This window comes from Chiloscyllium plagiosum, chromosome 17, assembly GCF_004010195.1.
Source record: "Chiloscyllium plagiosum isolate BGI_BamShark_2017 chromosome 17, ASM401019v2, whole genome shotgun sequence".
Lineage (NCBI taxonomy): Eukaryota > Metazoa > Chordata > Chondrichthyes > Orectolobiformes > Hemiscylliidae > Chiloscyllium > Chiloscyllium plagiosum.
The window spans coordinates 57,621,216-57,639,094 of record NC_057726.1 but is presented as its reverse complement, the minus strand read 5'-3'; the positions used below and the strand labels follow the sequence as shown (position 1 = coordinate 57,639,094).

At 44.9% G+C, this 17,879-nt stretch overlaps 1 protein-coding gene across 1 annotated transcript in view; it reads right to left on the bottom strand.

The window, feature by feature from the left end:
* Window positions 1-17,879, bottom strand: part of LOC122558521 (adhesion G-protein coupled receptor G2-like) — a 139,002-nt gene that overhangs the window by 68,897 nt on the left and 52,226 nt on the right. Inside the window, exon 5 of the mRNA XM_043707200.1 lies at window positions 16,081-16,177. Within this exon, the coding sequence (XP_043563135.1) occupies window positions 16,081-16,177 (97 nt within the window). The remainder of the gene's footprint in view (window positions 1-16,080; window positions 16,178-17,879) is intronic.

Genomic DNA, 17,879 nt, shown 5'->3' with positions numbered 1-17,879 from the left:
GATGTCCACCCCAGTGGGAGTTCAGAGAGACAGAGCAACCCCTTACACAGGGACAGAAACAGAAATACAGAGACAGTGATGTTTGGGACGTGGAAGGACATGGGGTGCAAACCCTGTCTGTAATGATGATGCCCAGTCACCCCCTGATTCTGATACAAGGGCTGCATTTGGTCAGAGTCAGGTTGAATCAGTAGCCCTTGGCAGACAGGAAACTGAGACCAGATTATTGATAGAGTGACAGTGTCCTCAGGTAAGCAAAATCAGGGGTTGAGGTTAGAGGTTGAATGGGCAAAGATGGCACTCCAGGCGTTTGAGGTTCAGACAGTTGGAATCTGATACCAATGGTACCAGTACGTGACACCAATGAGAGAGGGGGAATGGCAGCACGACTTTCTCAAATGTATTGTCAGGAAGAGCAGTCCTGATACCAGGGTCTGTATTCAGGTCAATAAATATGAAAGACTCATCTTGTGATGTCAGGAGGACCCATGGTCCGGTTTTACTGAGTACACCTGGCACTGGCTGCTCCAGGGGAACCCAATCCTAAAATGGATACATCTTTTCTGTCACCTCCGATGAGCCAGTTAGTGTTCATAGTTAACATCTACAAGATGCACTGTAATATTGCTTGTACTCTGCTCTGTGGGACGTGATTGGCCAGGACTCGCTGGAGGTGTATGATAGTATGCTTCTGGCAGGTACCATGTGCAAATCCACGAGGAAAGATATCATCACCCTCATTGACAAGTGGAAGGGTGAGAGGAAGGAAATTTGAAATTGTCGACTAATTTCACTCTTGAACGTCGATTACAAAATCCTGTCTGAGGTCATCATTTCCAATCGGGTCAGATCTGCCGCAGGATCGGTAATTCACCCTGACCAAAAATGTGCTGTACCGAGCAAGAAGATGGCTGAGAGCCTTGCGCTCCCCAGGGTTATGATCGCCTAATGAGAGGATACGGGAGGTGGACACCCATCATCAGCCTGGATCAGGAGGAGGCCTTTGACAGGATATCACACACTTAGATGTCGGATGTGCTCCCGAAATGGGCTTTGGGGAAGGTATTTGTAATTGGATCGGAGTGTTCGATACCAACATCATTCACTCAGTCTCAATCAACGTGTGGGAAACAGAAAGCTTCCCAATCTGAGCTGGAGTCAGGCCGGGCTGTCCAGTCTCTCCTGCCTTGTTTATATGCTGTATGGAACCTTTTGTCGAATCCATTAGGAGGGATGTGAGGTGGAGAGGGGTGACTATTGCAGGCAGCAGGAATCTCTATGTTAAAGCTGCTGTCAGTGCACAGCCTGATGTGCACCTGTGACCAGTTTGAATGGGCCTCGGCTGCCAGAGTAAATCATGGCAAGAGCGAGGCCATGCTTGTTGGTAACTGGGCCGACCAATCCTTTATCCCTTTCACCGGAAGGACAGAGAACCTGAAGATGCTGGGTATTTGGTACAGTGGGGCTGGGGTCTGTGCCTAAACCTGTAGGAGTGAGGAAAAAACTAGGCAGATGGGAGCAACTTTGCAGGAAAACTCTAGTAGTCAGGTGTGAGGTACTCTCAGTATAGTTGTACGTGACATCAGCCCTGATCTATTACCCGGAAATGTGTCACTGCAGTCACTCAGACTATCTTGCAGTTTATTTGGAGGATAAAGATGGACCAAGTCCAATGAGACATTATGTATAAAGATCTCGACAAATGGGGGGACAACATACACAATGCTACCCTCACCTTGATGGCCACCTTTGTGTGCGGCTGCAACAACGTGTCCACAGACAGTCAATTCGCAAACACCAAGTGTCACTACTTCTTGAGGTTCTCCCTGTCCCTGGTGTTATGAAGGACTGGGCCGGCCTTGCTGCTGTGGAATGCTCCAAGTAGTTGCACCATCCCATATCACCTGTCTCTTGTGGAGGAAAACACCTTTGACCCCAAGTCCATCAGGAAGTGGTCTGCACACAGCAGACACTTTGGGAAAATGAGAGGATGGATCATGTCAAGTGGTCCCCTGAGCAGACTGTCAAAGTTATCTGGCAGAATGCCTCAGCACCAGAACGTTCTAACATACATGAGGACATTGCTTTGCGAGTGGTGGGAAGGGCTCTGCCGGTGGGATCCTTCATGTACACCCGGACCCCGTGTACCACCACATGCTGACCTTGAAGCGGCTGTGGAGGGGGTGAGACTGTCACACACCTCCTTCTGAAATGTGCCTATGCGAAGGAAGACTGGAGAGAGATGCAGGGGTTTCTGTCGAGGGTCGGCCCGAGGGGTCTGTGCTCTATGGTCTGTCCCCTGGAATGCACACTCAGAAAAACAGCAACTGTGCCCGGATGATCATCAACTCAGTGAACGATGCTCTTTGGTCTGCCCAAAACCTGCTGGTCTTCCAGTTGAATGAGTTGACACTGCTTGAGTTTTACAGACATTCCAAGTTCAAGGAATGTGTGCTGAAGGACGCAGTGAAGCTTGGGGCAGCTATTGCCAAGGTGCAGTGGGGAAAGACCACCATAAAAGGTCTTTCCGCCAAAACATTATGGGGGTCCATCCAGTAATTGGACCCTCCCTGATGCCTGAGTTCAATGCCAAGAGTTGGTCTGTAAATATAGAGAATGCCAAAAACAATGTTTGTTTTCTGCTCTATACGCAAAGACTGTATTGATCTGAATGACTTCACGAACTGTGTATGTACAGAAAGATTTCCTTCACTGAATAAAGTATATTTTTGATACTTAAAAATAATCTCATCCATGCTCTTCCAGTAGCCATGACCCGAGAATCTAGAAGGACAAGGGCAGCAGATGCAAGTGATCACCACAACCTGCGAGTCTCTTCTCCAAGTCTTACGTTATTCCGACTTGGAATTATATGCCATTCCATCATTATTGTTGGATAAAAAAAAACTGAACCTCTTTCTCACACCACTCTTAGTGTACCTAAACTCTAAGGATTCGCTCCTCTCCAGTGCAATAAACATTGGCCAAGACAGTGACACAAACAAGGTGTCAAAGGATCAACATTTCAAGCTAGATTGTCCCGACTCTGTCATTCCCAAAGAAAATGCCTGACCATTTCTGAAAGGGGATAAATCCTCAATATGATTCATTACCTGCTTCCCACATCCTTATATATGTGTATGACTGTTTTCTTAGGTGCCACTCAAGAACTAGGTCAGAACTAGGAGAGTGATGCTAGTTCTCATTGAGGTACTGTGATCTCAAGCATTTAAACTGTTCTGTTCTAAGTCATAGAGTCATAGAGATGTACAGCATGGAAACAGACCCTTCGGTCCCACCTGTCCATCCTGACCAGGTGTCCCAACCCAATCTAGTCCCACCTGCCAGCTCGCAGCCCATAACCCTCCAATTCCTTCCTATTCATATACCCATCCAAATGCCTTTTAAATGTTGCAATTATATCAGCATACACCATTTCCTCTGCCAGCTCATTCCATACACTACCACCATCTGCATGAAAAAGTTGCCCCTTGGGTCTCTTTTATATCTTTCCCCTCTCACCCTAAAGCTATGCCCTCTAGTTCTGGACTCCCCGACCCTTAGGAAAATACTTTGTCTATTTACCCTATTCATGCCCCACATAATTGTGTAAACCTCTATATGGTCACCCCTCAGCCTTCGATGCTCCAGGGAAAACACCCCAGCCTGTTCAGCCTCTCCCTATAGCTCAAATCCTCCAACCTTGGCAACATCCTTGTAAATCTTTTCTGAACCCTTTCAGGTTTCACAACAGGAAGGAGACCAGAATTGCACGCAATATTCCAACAGTGGCCTAACCAATGTCCGTACAGCCGCAACATGACCTCCCAACTCCTGTACTCAATACTCTGACCAATAAAGGAAAGCATACCAAACACCTTCTTCACTATCCTGTCTATCTGTGACTCTACTTTCAAGGAGCTATGAATCTGCACTCCGAGGCCTCTTTGTTCAGCAACACTGTCTAGGACCTTGCCATTAAGTGTATTAATCCTGCTAAGATTTGCTTTCCCAAAATGCAGCACCTCACATTTATCTGAATTAAACTCCATCTGCCATTTCTCAGCCCAATGGCCCATCTGGACAAGATCCTGTTGTAATCTGAGGTAACCCTCTTTGCTGTCCACTTCACCTCCAATTTTGGTGTCATCTGCAAACTTACTAAATGTAACTCTTATGCTCGCATCCAAATCATTTACGTAAATGACAAAAAGTAGAGGACCCAGCACCGATCCTTGTGGCACTCCACTGGTCACAGGCCACCAGTCTGAAAATCAACCATCCACCACCACCCTCTGTCTTCTACCTTTGAGTCAGTTCTGTATCCAAATGGCTGGTTTTCCCTTTATTCTGTAAGATTTAACCTTGCTAACCAGTCTCCCATAGGGAACCTTGTCAAACGCCTTACTGAAGTCCGTATAGATCACATCTACCGCTGTGCCCTCAATCCTCTTTGTTACTTCTTCAAAAACCTCAATCAAGTTTGTGAGATATGGTTTCCCACGCACAAAGCCATGTTGACTATCCCTAATCAGTCCTTGCCCTTCCGAATACATGTACATCCTGTCCCTCAGGATTCCCTTCAACAACATGCTCACCACCGATGTCAGGCTCACTGGTCTATAGTTCCCTGGTTTGTCCTTACCACCTTTCTTAAACAGTGGCACCATGTTAGCCAACCTCCAGTCTTCCGGTACCTCACCTGTGACTATCGATGATACAAATATCTCAGCAAGAGGCCCAGCAATCACTTCTCTAGCTTCCGACAGAGTTCTAGGGTACACCTGATCAGGTCCTGGGGATTTATCCACTTTTAACCGTTTCAAGACAACCAGCACTTCCTCCTCTGTAACATGGACATTTTACAAGGTGTCCCCATCTATTTCACTACTTTCTATATCTTCCATATCCTTTTCCACAGTAAATGCTGATGCAAAATATTCGTTTAGTAACTCTCCCATTTTCTGCAGTTCCACACAAAGGCCGCCTTGCTCATCTTTGAGGGGCCCTATACTCTCCCTAGTTACCCTTTTGTCTTTAATGTATTTGAAAAAACGCTTTGGATTCTCCTTAATCCTCTTTGCCAAAGCTATTTAATGTCCCCTTTTTGCCCTCCTGATTTCCCTGTTAAGTATACTCCTACTTCCTTTATACTCTTCTAAGGATTCACTCGATCTATCCTGTCTATACCTTACATATGCTTCCTTCTTTCTCTTAACCAAACCCTCAATTTCTTTAGTCATCCAACACTCCAGTGGGCAGCTGGAACTGACAACCGGAAGCGGCAGATACAAATCACTATAAATGCCGGAGGAAACATCACAGCAGCGCTTAACAGGAGGCTCCCAAGCACTGAGGATGTCACCTAGACAGGGGACGAAACGCCTGCAACAGAAATTCCCAGCTCAGCAAACAGAACCACAACAGAATGTAATTCCCAAAGTGCCCATCTTGGTGTTGGCAGCAGGAGCAAGTGTTGCTCCCATGCTCAAAAAAAGGCCCAATGGCAATAGGACTTGGGAGTGAGGGAAATGTGGAATGGACAAGTGGGAGTGGGCAAGTGGGAGTGGGCAATGATGTCTCAATCACATTGTCCCCTCACTGAAAGACAAGGGCTGGCACATCTCAAAACAACTCTTCACCGTATGTACAGAGCTGTCTTGTCAACAGTGCTGGAGATCCCCATGACTACAGAGAAAACCTCTATGGCTGGTGTGACTACTGCTGAACTCCAGTTTCTATACTGAATAACCTACATTCTTTGAACCTCAGTGTCTGTGCTAAATACTCTGAATCCCAGTGACTGCACTGAATATCTCTGAGCACACACCTGACTATTGTCCAGGTCTTACTCCATACAGAATTTCTTCCAAAGTTGATAACTTTGATGCATTTATATTCCAATCACCATGTTCTTCTCCACTCACTTTAGCTGTCCATCTCCTTTTGCAATCTCTTTGCATCTTCTTCACAACTACTTTCCCAACTCACTTTGTCATTTTCATTACTATACATTATTGCCCAGAAGGAAGCGTTCAGACCATTGAGTTCAAGATGACTCTTTGTAGAATCATCTACTCCCTTCTATTTCCCTTGATTTACTCTGTAGGCTACCAGTTTATCGTCCTCAAGTGCCCATGAAATTTCCTTTTGAAATTACTGAACCACAGGAGATGGGGAGGTACTAAATGAGTATTTTGCAACAGTGTTACTGTGAAGAAGGACCTGGTAGATATAGAATGTGGGGAAATAAATGGTGACATCTTTAAAAATATCCATATCACAGAGGTGGTGGTACTGGATATCTTGTAATGCATAAAAGTGGATAAATTCCCAGGACCTGATCAGGTGTGCCCCAGAACTCTGTGGAAAGCTAGGGAAGTATTTGTATCATCGATAGTTATGGGTGAGGTGCTGGTAGACTGGAGTATGGCTAACATGGTGCCACTATTTAAGAAAGGTGATAAGGAAAAGTCAATGAACTATAGACTGGTGAGGCTGAGATTGATGGTGGGAGTCCTGAGGGACAGGATGTACATGTATTTGGAAAGACAAGGACTAATTAGGGATAGTCACCGTGGCTTTGTGCATGGGAAATTATATGTCACGAACCTGATTGAGTTTTCTGAAGAAATAACGAAGAGAATTGATGAGGACAGAGTGGTGTTCATACTTTTATGGACTTCAGTAAGGCATTCGACAATGTTCCTCATGGACTGGCTAGCAATGTTCGATCTCATGGAATAGAAGGTAGAAGACAGAGGGTGGTGGTGGATGGCTGTGTTTCAGACTGGAGGCCTGTGACCAGTGGAGTGTCACAAGGATCGGTGCTGGGTCCACTGCTTTTCATCATTTATGTAAATGATTTGGATGTGAATATAGGAGGTATAGTTAGTAAGTTTGCAGATGACACCAAAACTGGAGATATAGTGGACAGTGAAGAAGGTTACCCCAGAGTGAAATGGGATCTTGATCAAATGGGCCAATGAGCTGAGGACTGGCAGATGGAGTTTAATTTAGATAAATGTGAGGTGCTGCATTTTGGAAAAGCAAATCTTTTACACTTAATGGTAAGGTCCTAGCTGCTGAACAAAGAGACCTTGGAGTGCAGGTTCATAGTTCCATGAAAAAGGAGTCTCAGGTAGACAGGATAGTGAAGAAGGTGTTTGGTATGCTTTCCTTTATCGGTCAGAGCATTGAGTAAAGGAGTTGGGAGGTTTTGTTGCAGCTGTACAGGGCATTGGTTAGGCCACTGTTGGAATATTGTGTTCAATTCTAGTCTCTATAGAGAGAGGCTGAATAGGCTGGGGCTGTTTTCCCTGGAGCATCGGAGGTTGAGAGGTGGCTTAATAGAAGTTTATAAAATCATGAGGGGCATGGAAAGGATAAGTAAATATAGTCTTTTCCCTGGGTGGGGGAGTCCAGAATTAGGGTGAGAGGGGAAAAATTTAAAAGGGACCTAAGGGGTAACTTTTCAGACGGAGGAGGTTTTAAAAGGTTGTCTGTCACTCTGAAAAGGAAGTTATACACTGTTGAGCTAAAATCTGACGAAAGGTGATTTTGGAATGACTGTTTTAGGAGCAATGGCAAGGCTAAATGCATGAGCAGGAACACAGCAACTAAATGGGAGACTTCCCTGAAAATGGGCAGATGTATCTGAAATAATGGGATCCAAATGACCTTTGTGTAAGGGTAATAGGACCCTGGAGTAAGCTTGCTGAGATGTCACAGACCTGCACATCACTGGGTATAAATACACTGGGAAAAACACTGGAAGGTGTGACTCTCTGGAAGACATGGGCATCAACACTAGAAGAAGACAGATTAAACATTCCCGGATGTAACGAGAAGTCAGATGCTGGTATAAGATTGCCATGTATCTTAGTATTTGTATAAGTCTCATAAATAGTGTTACTTTGAAGAACAGGTCTGAGATAGGCTTTCACATGCCTTCCCCTCAATCGGTCTGTCTCAAACCCAAAACTCATTGTGTGGCAGAAAAACCCAGGAGTAAAGAGGAAGCAGTTTGTCACCTTGTCAGCAACAGCCTTCAGTTCACTCTGACAACAGAAGAATGGGCTGATTTATTTTACTGCAAGTGATGCAGGAACAAATAGAGAAGAAACATTGGGATTTTGATGATCCTCACAGAACGACACATCTATTTGCATCCTTGTAATTTAATCCCTGAAATTTTCAAATCTTTGAAGGCCGGTGATGCTACGTATAGAGCAACAAATGAGACAGGTTCTGCTGCAGGGAACACAGATGGGGACATTAATGGGAGGCCAACAGAAGGAGGTTGATGGGAATGCACACTGAGATGCTTGGTACATTAGCAGGCCATGTCAGACAGCCTATCAAAGGGCATGGAGAAGCTCAGTCCCAATGTGACAGAGGGCACTGCACAGAGCTTGGATCCCATCGTTTCCCCTGTGGCAGTGGGAGCCAGCTCCTTGACTGCAGCAGCTGACAGGGCAGTGATCCAGTATCTGTGCTCACTGTCTCAGCCTCTGCTGAAGCACAGACAGAAGCCAAGAAACCCCTCAGTGCTGCAGTGTGAGTTCAGACTGAGGTCGTGCTTGGTCCCATGCAGGCTCAGACCCGCTGTGAACATGTCTGTGGATCCCAGTGGGCAAAGGGGTTTGAAAGGTCTTGGAGCAGGCCAGCAGCTTGTCCTCCAACAGATCACTAGGGATCTGGGGATGCTGCCTGGGGGACTGGCAGAGGTACCATGGGGCATCAACCTGCTGCACTCTCTCAGGGTAACAGCACTTGTGCTCTCACTGTGGCCACTCCACCAGTCCCCTTGCTGTTGTCCCTTACCCTGTCAGTCCAGACAGTTGCTGTCTGTTGTGAGAACCACCTTCTCAAGTGGTTGTACCATGTGGGGTATACTGGAAACAGCTGGCACCACAGCACACATCTCCAGGGGGGCACAGGGCTCATGTAGTCTCATCACAAGCAACACTACAAAGCTGGGACAGCCCCCTTGGTCATTGTTCAGATTATCTAGTTAGAAACTATCTGATTCTATTCGACTTTTGCAATATCGTTGGGATGGCCTCCACATGCACCAAATGGAGACCACTGTTTTAGCGAAAAGGGTAAATAGGGTGATCAACAGGACTTTAAACTAGAAACTTGAGGGGGTGAGGGAAAGGATGGGTAAAACTCCAAGTAGTATCATGGCCAATGGGAAACAAAGCAGCAGATTAACATTTGCAGGGGTGGATTCAACTGCATAGAAAAATACAAAATGAAAAGGAAAGAAAAGAACTCAGGAGAGGTTATTAAAGTCTCCAGCACACAAACTAGGACAGAGTGTCTGGAAAGGGTTAGTAATCAAACTTCAAGCACACCGGATGAATAAATGATAATGAGAAGAGGGACGATCAATACAGGACTGAAGGTATATCGCTCGTCCTCCAACAGATCACTAGGGACCTGGGGATGCTGCCTGGGGGACTGGCAGAGGTACCATGGAGCATCAACCTGCTGCCCTCTCTCAGGGTAACAGCATTTGTGCTCTCACTGTGGCCACTCCACCAGTCCCCTTGCTGTTGTCCCTTACCCTGTCAGTCCAGACAGTTGCTGTCTGTTGTGAGATGGTGCCGTCTGAAGCCAGGCCCAGGGTTTCCCCAGGAAATCCTGCAAACGCCACCTGCAGTCTCCCCCATTGGAAGTCAGCTGCCTTCCACTAACCATGCAGTAACCAACGGGGTAAAGCTGCACAGGAACACCAGGACAGGCCCTCGGGCACTGCACAAGGATGGTCAGTTCCCTTTTGTCCATGTCACTGGCTATGTTCCTGAATAAAGATTCTGTGATGCACATGTTTGTTGCTTGGCCCTGGGTGGTCCAAGTTGGGGAATTCAGTATTACATCAGGCAGGGAGGCTGCTGTGTAAAACCAGGATAGCAGCTCATCACCTGGTTCCAGCCACACACAGGGCTCAGGGGGCACCTTCTCAAGAGGCTGTACCATGTGGGGTATACTGGAAACAGCTGGCACCACAGCACCCATCTCCAGGGGGGCACAGGGCTCATGTAGTCTCATCACAAGCAACACTACAAAGCTGGGACTTTCCCCCTTGGTCATTGTTCAGATTATCCAGTTAGAAATTATCTGATTCTATTCGACTTTTGCAATATCGTTGGGATGGCCTCCACATGCACCAAATGGAGACCACTGTTTTAGCGAAAAGGGTAAATAGGGTGGTCAACAGGACTTTAAACTAGAAACTTGAGGGGGTGAGGGAAAGGATGGGTAAAACTCCAAGTAGTATCATGGCCAATGGGAAACAAAGCAGCAGATTAACATTTGCAGGGGTGGATTCAACTGCATAGAAAAATACAAAATGAAAAGGAAAGAAAAGAACTCAGGAGAGGTTATTAAAGTCTCCAGCACACAAACTAGGACAGAGTGTCTGGAAAGGGTTAGTAATCAAACTTCAAGCACACCGGATGAATAAATGATAATGAGAAGAGGGACGATCAATACAGGACTGAAGGTATATCTGAATGTACGCAGTACAAGGAATAAGGTAAATGAGTTTGTGGTGCAGATCAAAATTGGCAGGAGTGAGGTGCTGAGCATCACAGAGACGTGGCTGCAAGGGGATCAGGATTGGGAGCTGAATATCCAAGGATACACATTCTATCGAAAAGACAGGCAGGTCCGGAAGGGTTGGGGTTGCCTCATTCATAAGAAATGAAATTAAATCAGTAGCCAGAAACGAAGTAAAGTTAGATGATGTACAACCTGTGTGGGTCGAGTTGACAAACCACAAAGGTAAAATAAAAGTACATTGTGGGAGTTATGTACAGGCCTCCGAACAGCAGTCAGGATTTGAGGCACAAGATACACCAAGAGATAGAAAAGGCATGTAACAAAGGCAAGGTTACGGCAAACATGGGGGATTTCAGTATGCAGGCGGACTGGAAAAATCAGGTTGGTAGTGGATCGCAAGAAAAGGAATTTATAGAATGTCTACCAGATGGCCTTTTGGAGCAGCTTGTGACGGAACCCACTAGGGAACAGACAATACTGGATTTAGTGTTGTGCAATGAGGCAAACTTGATAATGGAACTTAAGGTGAAGGAACCCTTACGTGGCAGTGACCATAATATGGTAGAATCTACACTGCAATTTGAGAGGCCAAAGATAGAATCAGGGGTAACAGTATTACAGTTGAATAAATACAACTACAGAGGCATGAGGGAGGAGCTGACCAGAATTGACTGGGAGATGAGCCGAGCAGGAAGGACAGTGAAACAGCAGTGGCAGGGGTTTCTGGGAGTAATTCAGGACATGCAGCAAACATTCATCCTTAGAGAAAAGAAGTATACTGAAGGGAGGATAAAGCAACCACGGCTGACTAGGGAAGTCAGAGACAGCATAAAAGCAAAAACGTAAGCAAATAATGTGGCGAAGAGCAGTGGGAAGCCAGAGGATTGGGAAGCCTACAAAGACCAGAGGACAATGGGAAAAGAAATGAGGCAGAAAATTAAACATGAGGGTAAGCTATCCCGGAAGATTATGAGAGTTTCTTTAGATATGTAAAGGACTTATGAGAGGCAAAGTGCACATTGGGCCACTGCAAAGTGATGCTGGGGAAGTAGTAATGGGGAACAAAGAAATGGCTGAGGAACTGAATAAGTATTTTGCGTTAGTCTTCACAGTGGAAGACATGAGTAATATCCCAAAAATTCAAGAGAGAGTGAGGGGGCAGAGGTGGGTATGGTGGCCATCACCAAGGAGAAGGTGCTAGAAAAACTGAAATGTTTGAAGGTGGATAAATCACCTGGACAGGATGGACCACACCCCAGAGTTTTGAAGGAGATAGTGGAGGCATTAGTGGTGATCTTTTAGGAATCGCTGGAGTCAGGGAGGATCCCAGAGGACTGGAAAGTCTCTTTTGTAACTCCGCATTTGAGAAGGGAAGAAGGCAAAAGACAGGAAATTACATGCTGATTAGCCCGACCTTGGTTGTTGGTAAGCTTTTGAAGTTCATTGTGAAGAATATAATTTTTGAATACTTGTAAGTGCCTGGTAAAATAGGACAAAGTCAGCATGATATCATCAAGGGGAGGTCTGCCTGACAAATCTGCTAGAATTCTTTGAGGAGGTAATACGCTGGTTAGACTAAGAAGAGCCAATGGATGTTATCTACCTAGATTTCCAGAAGGCCTTTGACAAGGTGCCTTACAGGAGTAAGATAAGGGCCATGGTGTCAGAGGCAAGATGCTAGCAAGGATAGAAGCTTAGCTGTCTGGCAGAAAGCAGAGAGAGGGGATAAAAGGGACTTTCTCAGGGTGAAATCCAGTGACTAGTGATGTTCCACAAGGCTCAGTGTTCGGATCACAACTTTTCACTACAACTTTACATTAACAATCTAGATTAAGGAATTGAGGGCATTCTGGCTAAGATTGCAAATGGTACAAAACATAGGTAGAGGGAAAGGTAGCACTGAAGAGGTGGGGAAGCTGCAGAACGATTTGGAGAGTGAGCAAAGAAGTGACAGATGGAATACAACATGGGAAGGTGCGATGTCCTGCACTTTGTTAGGAAGAATAGAGGCATAGACTATTTTCTAAATGAGGAGAAAATTCAGAATCTGAAGCGCAAAGAGACTTGGGAGTCCTTGTCCAGGATTCTCTTAAGATAAAGCACAGTGGCTAGCACTGCTGCCTCACAGTGCTAGGGACCTGGGTTTGATTCCAGCCTCGGGCCACTGTCTGGGTGGAGTTTGCACATTCTCCCCGTGTCTGCGTGGGTTTTCTCCAGGTGCTCCAGTTTCCTCCCACAGTCCAAAGATGTGCAGATCAGGTGAATTGGCCTTGCTAAATTGCCCTATAGTGTTAGTCAGGGGTAAATGTAGGGGAATGGATCTGGGTGGGTTGCTCTTCAGAGGGTCGGTGTGGACTTGTTGGTCCGAAAGACCTGTTTCCATACTGTAGGTAATCTAATCTAAACTTGCAGGTTGCATTGGCAGTTCGGAAAGCAAGCACAATGTTAGCATTTATTGAGAGGACTGGAACATAAAAACAGGGATGTACTTGAGGCTTTACAAAGCTCTGGTCAGACTACATACAGAGTATCGTGAACAATTTTGGGCCTCATACCTCAGGAAGGATGTACTGGCCCTGGAACAGTTCCAGAGGAGGTTCACGAGAATGATCCAGCAATGAGAGGCCATAGAGGGAACAAAGAACAAAGAAAATTTACAGCCCAGGAACAGGCCCTTCGCCCCTCCAAGCCTGAGCCGATCCAAATGTACTGTCTAAACCTGTTGGTCAATTCCAAAGCATCTGTATCCCTCTGCTCCCCACATACTCATGCATCTGCCCAGACGCATCTTAAATGAATCTACCGTGCCTACCTCTACCACCTCTGCTGGCAACACGTTCTGTGTGAAGTACTTGCTGCGTGTATCCCCTTAAACTTTCCACCTTGAAAGCATGACCTCTCGTTATTGAATCCTTCACCCCGGGAAAAAGCTTGTCTCTATCTACCCTGTCTATACCCTTCACGATTTTGTAAACTTCAATCAGGTCTCCCCTTAATCTCCTTTTTTCTAATGAAAATAAACCTAACCTACTCAACCTCTCTTCATAGCTAGCACCTTCCATACCAGGCAACATCCTCGTAAACCTTCTCTGCACCCTCTCCAAAGCATCCACATCATTTTGGTAATGTGGCAACCCCATCAACTTTTCCCAAGGCTCTTCCATTCATTGTATAATTCGTTCTAGAATTAGTCTTGCCTAAATGCATCACCTCACATTTGTCTGAATTGAAAACCATCTGCCACTTTTCCACCCAACTCTGCAGTCTATCTATATTCTCCTGTATTCTTTTACAGTCCCTTATGCTTTCTGTTACTCCACCAATCTTTGTGTCATCTGCAAACTTGCTGATCATACTAACAGTGCCCTCTTCCAGATCATTTATGTACATCATAAACAACAGTGGCCCCAACACTGACCCCTGTAACACCACTGGTCACCTTTCTCCATTTCGAGGAACTCCCTTCAATTACTACTCTCTGTATCCTGTTGCTCAACCAGTTCCTTATCCACCTAGCTAGAACACACTGCACACCATGTGACTTCACTTTCTCCATTAGTATACCATGGGGAACATTATCAAATGCCTTATTAACGTCCATGTATATGACATCAACAGCCCTTCCTTCATCTATCAACTTGATCACTTCCTCAAAGAACTCTATTAAGTTGGTAAGGCACGATCTCCCCCGCACAAAACCATGTTGCCTATCACTGATAGGCTCATTCTTTTCTAAACATAAATAGATCCTATCCCTCAGTACCTTCTCCAGCAACTTCCCCACCACCGACGTCAGGCTCATTGGTCTGTAGTTACCCAGAATACCCCTACTAACCTTCTTGTACAGGGGGACAACATGAACAACCTTCCAGTCCTCTGGCACCTCACCTGTGTTTAAGGATGCCACAAAGATATCTGTCAGGGCCCCAGCTATTTCCTCTCTTGCCTCCCTCAGCAACCTGGGATAGATCCCATCCTGTCCTGGGGATTTGTCCACCTTAATAACCTCTAGCATACTTAACAGATCTTCCCTACTTACATTAACGTGATCCAAACTAATCAAACTTCTATCTCTAATCTCAAGATTCATCATGTTCCTCTCCACCGTGGACACTGATGCAAAGTAATCATTCAGAATCTCACCCATTCTCTCAGGTTCGACACACAGCCTTCCTTCGTTATCTTTTAGTGGACCAATCCTTTCTCTAGTTACCTGTTCCAATTTGGACTATTGACATACAACTCTAGAAAACTCTCCTGGATGCTTCTTACAAATTCTACCCCATCCAGACCTCTGACGCTAAGTGTATCCCAGTCAATGTTGGGAAAATTAAAATCTCCCATCACCACGACCCTGTTGCCTCTCCATAATCTGTTTACCTATTTGTTCTGCTACCTCATGCTCACTGTTGGGAGGCCTGTAATACAGCTCCAACAATATAACTGCATCCTTATTTCTCAGCTCCACCCATAATGTCTCACTACCCAAGACCTCCATAGTGTTCTCCTTTAGCACAGCCGTGATATCGTCCCTGACCAGCAATTTCAACTCCACCCCCCTTTGACTTCCCTCCCTGTCCTGTCTGAAGCGTCTATATCCTGGAATATTTAGTTACCAATCATCATGCCCTTCCTTCAAACAAGTCTCTGTGATTGCAATAACATCATACTCCCAGGCACCAATCCAAGCCCTAAGTTCATCTGCCTTACATACTATACTCCTTGCATTAAAGTAGATGCATTTCAGGCCACCAGTTTTTTGCACTCATCTGCTCTCTGCCTACTCTCCCCTTTGTTAATGGTATCTTCATAATTTTAACAGTCTCCATCTCGCTGCCTACTTGTTTTTATTTCTGGTTCCTATCCCCCTGCTACATTAGTTTAAAACCTCCCCAACAGCAGCAGCAGAACATTTGAAGACTCTGGGTCTACATTCAATGGAGTTTAGAACAATAAAGGAGAGGGTCTAATTAAACATACAGAATACTCAATGGCCTAAACAGAGTGGATGTTATGAAGATGTTTCCATTGGTAGGAGAGACTAAGATAGAGGGCACAGCCTTAGAGTAAAGAGAAGACTCTTTAGATCAGAGATAAGGAGAAACCTCTTCAGCCAGAGAGCAATGAATCTATGGAATTCATTGTCACAGAAGGCTGTGGAGGCTAGGTCATTGAGTATAGTTAAGACTGAGATAGATAGGTTCTTGATTGTCAAGGGGATCAAGGGTTACAGGGAGAAAGCAGAAGAATGGGTTTGAGAAACTTGTCAGCCATGATTGACTGGCAGAGCAAACCTGATGGACTGAATGGCCAGGTTTCTGCTCCTGTATTTTATGGCCTAAAACATTTGCATGATGATTACTCAGGGGATAATTAATGTGAAAATGTTATCAACAGGCAGACAATATAACATTTTTATTCCAGCATTTTTCATTCCTGCATTGTGAAAACACTTACCCAAAAGAAACTGGTATAGACCTTAAATTCAGAAATAACTTTCTGGCCCACCTCTCTCGCAGCAACCTTGACATTTAGAAGTACAATGGCTTTTTTGCCCACTGGTAAATCCATTTTTGCCAGGATCTTTTGTAGATCAGACTTCAGGCTGAAGAATAAACAGACAGTTAACATTGGACTGGATAAGAACCCGAGGAATTCACACATTAGAGTGGATTGTTTTGTCCAATGACGGAACACTGGAAATGAAACTTGAGCAAGATGGTTTAATGAGATTGCAGTAAGTCAGCATCAGCCTTTGAGCTGCTTGTGTAACTGGATTGCTAATGGAGGCTGTGGCAAGTTACAGCTACAATAATTTCATCTTTTGGCTTCTGCATAAACTTTACCAAAATTTACTTATTTATCAACTTCACTCATCACCATGATACAGTGTATATGTATGCTGTGGTATGAAATACGTACATTCATCTGAAATGTAAATATGCAAACTTGTTCTGTATTATCATACCTTGAGATACTCAACCATAATAAATCCTGTTTAGTTTGGAACTAAATTACTTAGAACTTAAATTAAATGCTTCGGCAGGACACTTGAAATTCCTTTGCAGCTTCAAGCCCAACATCACCCAAATTTCCTGTCCTCTGATTTGCAGGTTTCAGTGGGATAGTTTCAGTAGTGAATAGTTTCAGTCGACCACTTTATATATTCACCATATCATTAAAGTTGAGGGAAGATTTGATAGAAATGTTCACAGTCATGAGGGGTTTGATAGTTTCACAAAATCACAGAATAACTGTTTCTATTGGCAGGAGGCTCAAGAACCAGAGGGTAGTTTTGCTCTGATTGCTCTTCATGGTACCTGCTATCTCTGAGAGTCTGTGGCACAGGGTAAGGTTTGCTTGGGGTAGTTTGTTGCAACCAATCTTCCTTCATCTATACTGTTTTTTGTTCACTTGTGGGAAGTGGACATTGATGCCTGGTCCAGTATTCATTGTCCATCCCTAGTTGTCCTTGGGAAGATGGTCATGAGCTGTCTTCTTGAACTGTTGCAGTCCACTTACTGTAGCTTGATCCACCATGTCCCTAGGCAGGGATTCCAGGATTGTTTCTGGGGCCTAACCTTGTGAATCGTAGGGCAGGATATGCCACTGTTGAGTCTTTGCAGAAGAGGTACTGTACTGAATTAATTATGGCTTTTGCATGTTAACAATTGCTACAATATTCATCACTGGTCAGCCATAACTAATAGGACTTTCAGAAGCTGTCCCAAATACACCTTCTCCCATCAAACATGAGTGTTGAACTGGGTGTGACATCAGAGTGAGCCTTAATGTAACATGAACATTAACTCCTTCAAAACCTTTATTTTTTAAAAAATAACATTTCAGAATAGGTTATTAGAAGCAGGAGGGACCTGAGTCCAGGACTTTTGGCCCACAAGTAGGGACACTACCACTGTGTCACAAAACCCATTATACCTTATGCAACATTGAGGACAATGATTAAAAGGCGATTTGTGAAAGAAGCAATTGTGATGTGAGAAAACTTCTGTTATCCACCAAGTGTTTAGGATCTGGACTGTACTTCCTGAGACAGAGAGGAAAAACTATTAGCCCTTCAAAAAGATGATTAGATAGGAACCTGAAGGGAACAAATTGCAGAGCTATGCGAATCGGGCAGAGCAGTGAAACAGGCTAAGTTGTGATGAGCCAGCATGGACACAAAAGGTCATGGATTAGTGGTGCTGGAAGAGCACAGCAGTTCAGGCAGCATCCGAGGAGCAGTAAAATCGACATTTCGGGCAAAAGCCATTCATCAGGAATAAAGGCAGTGAGTCTGAAGGGGG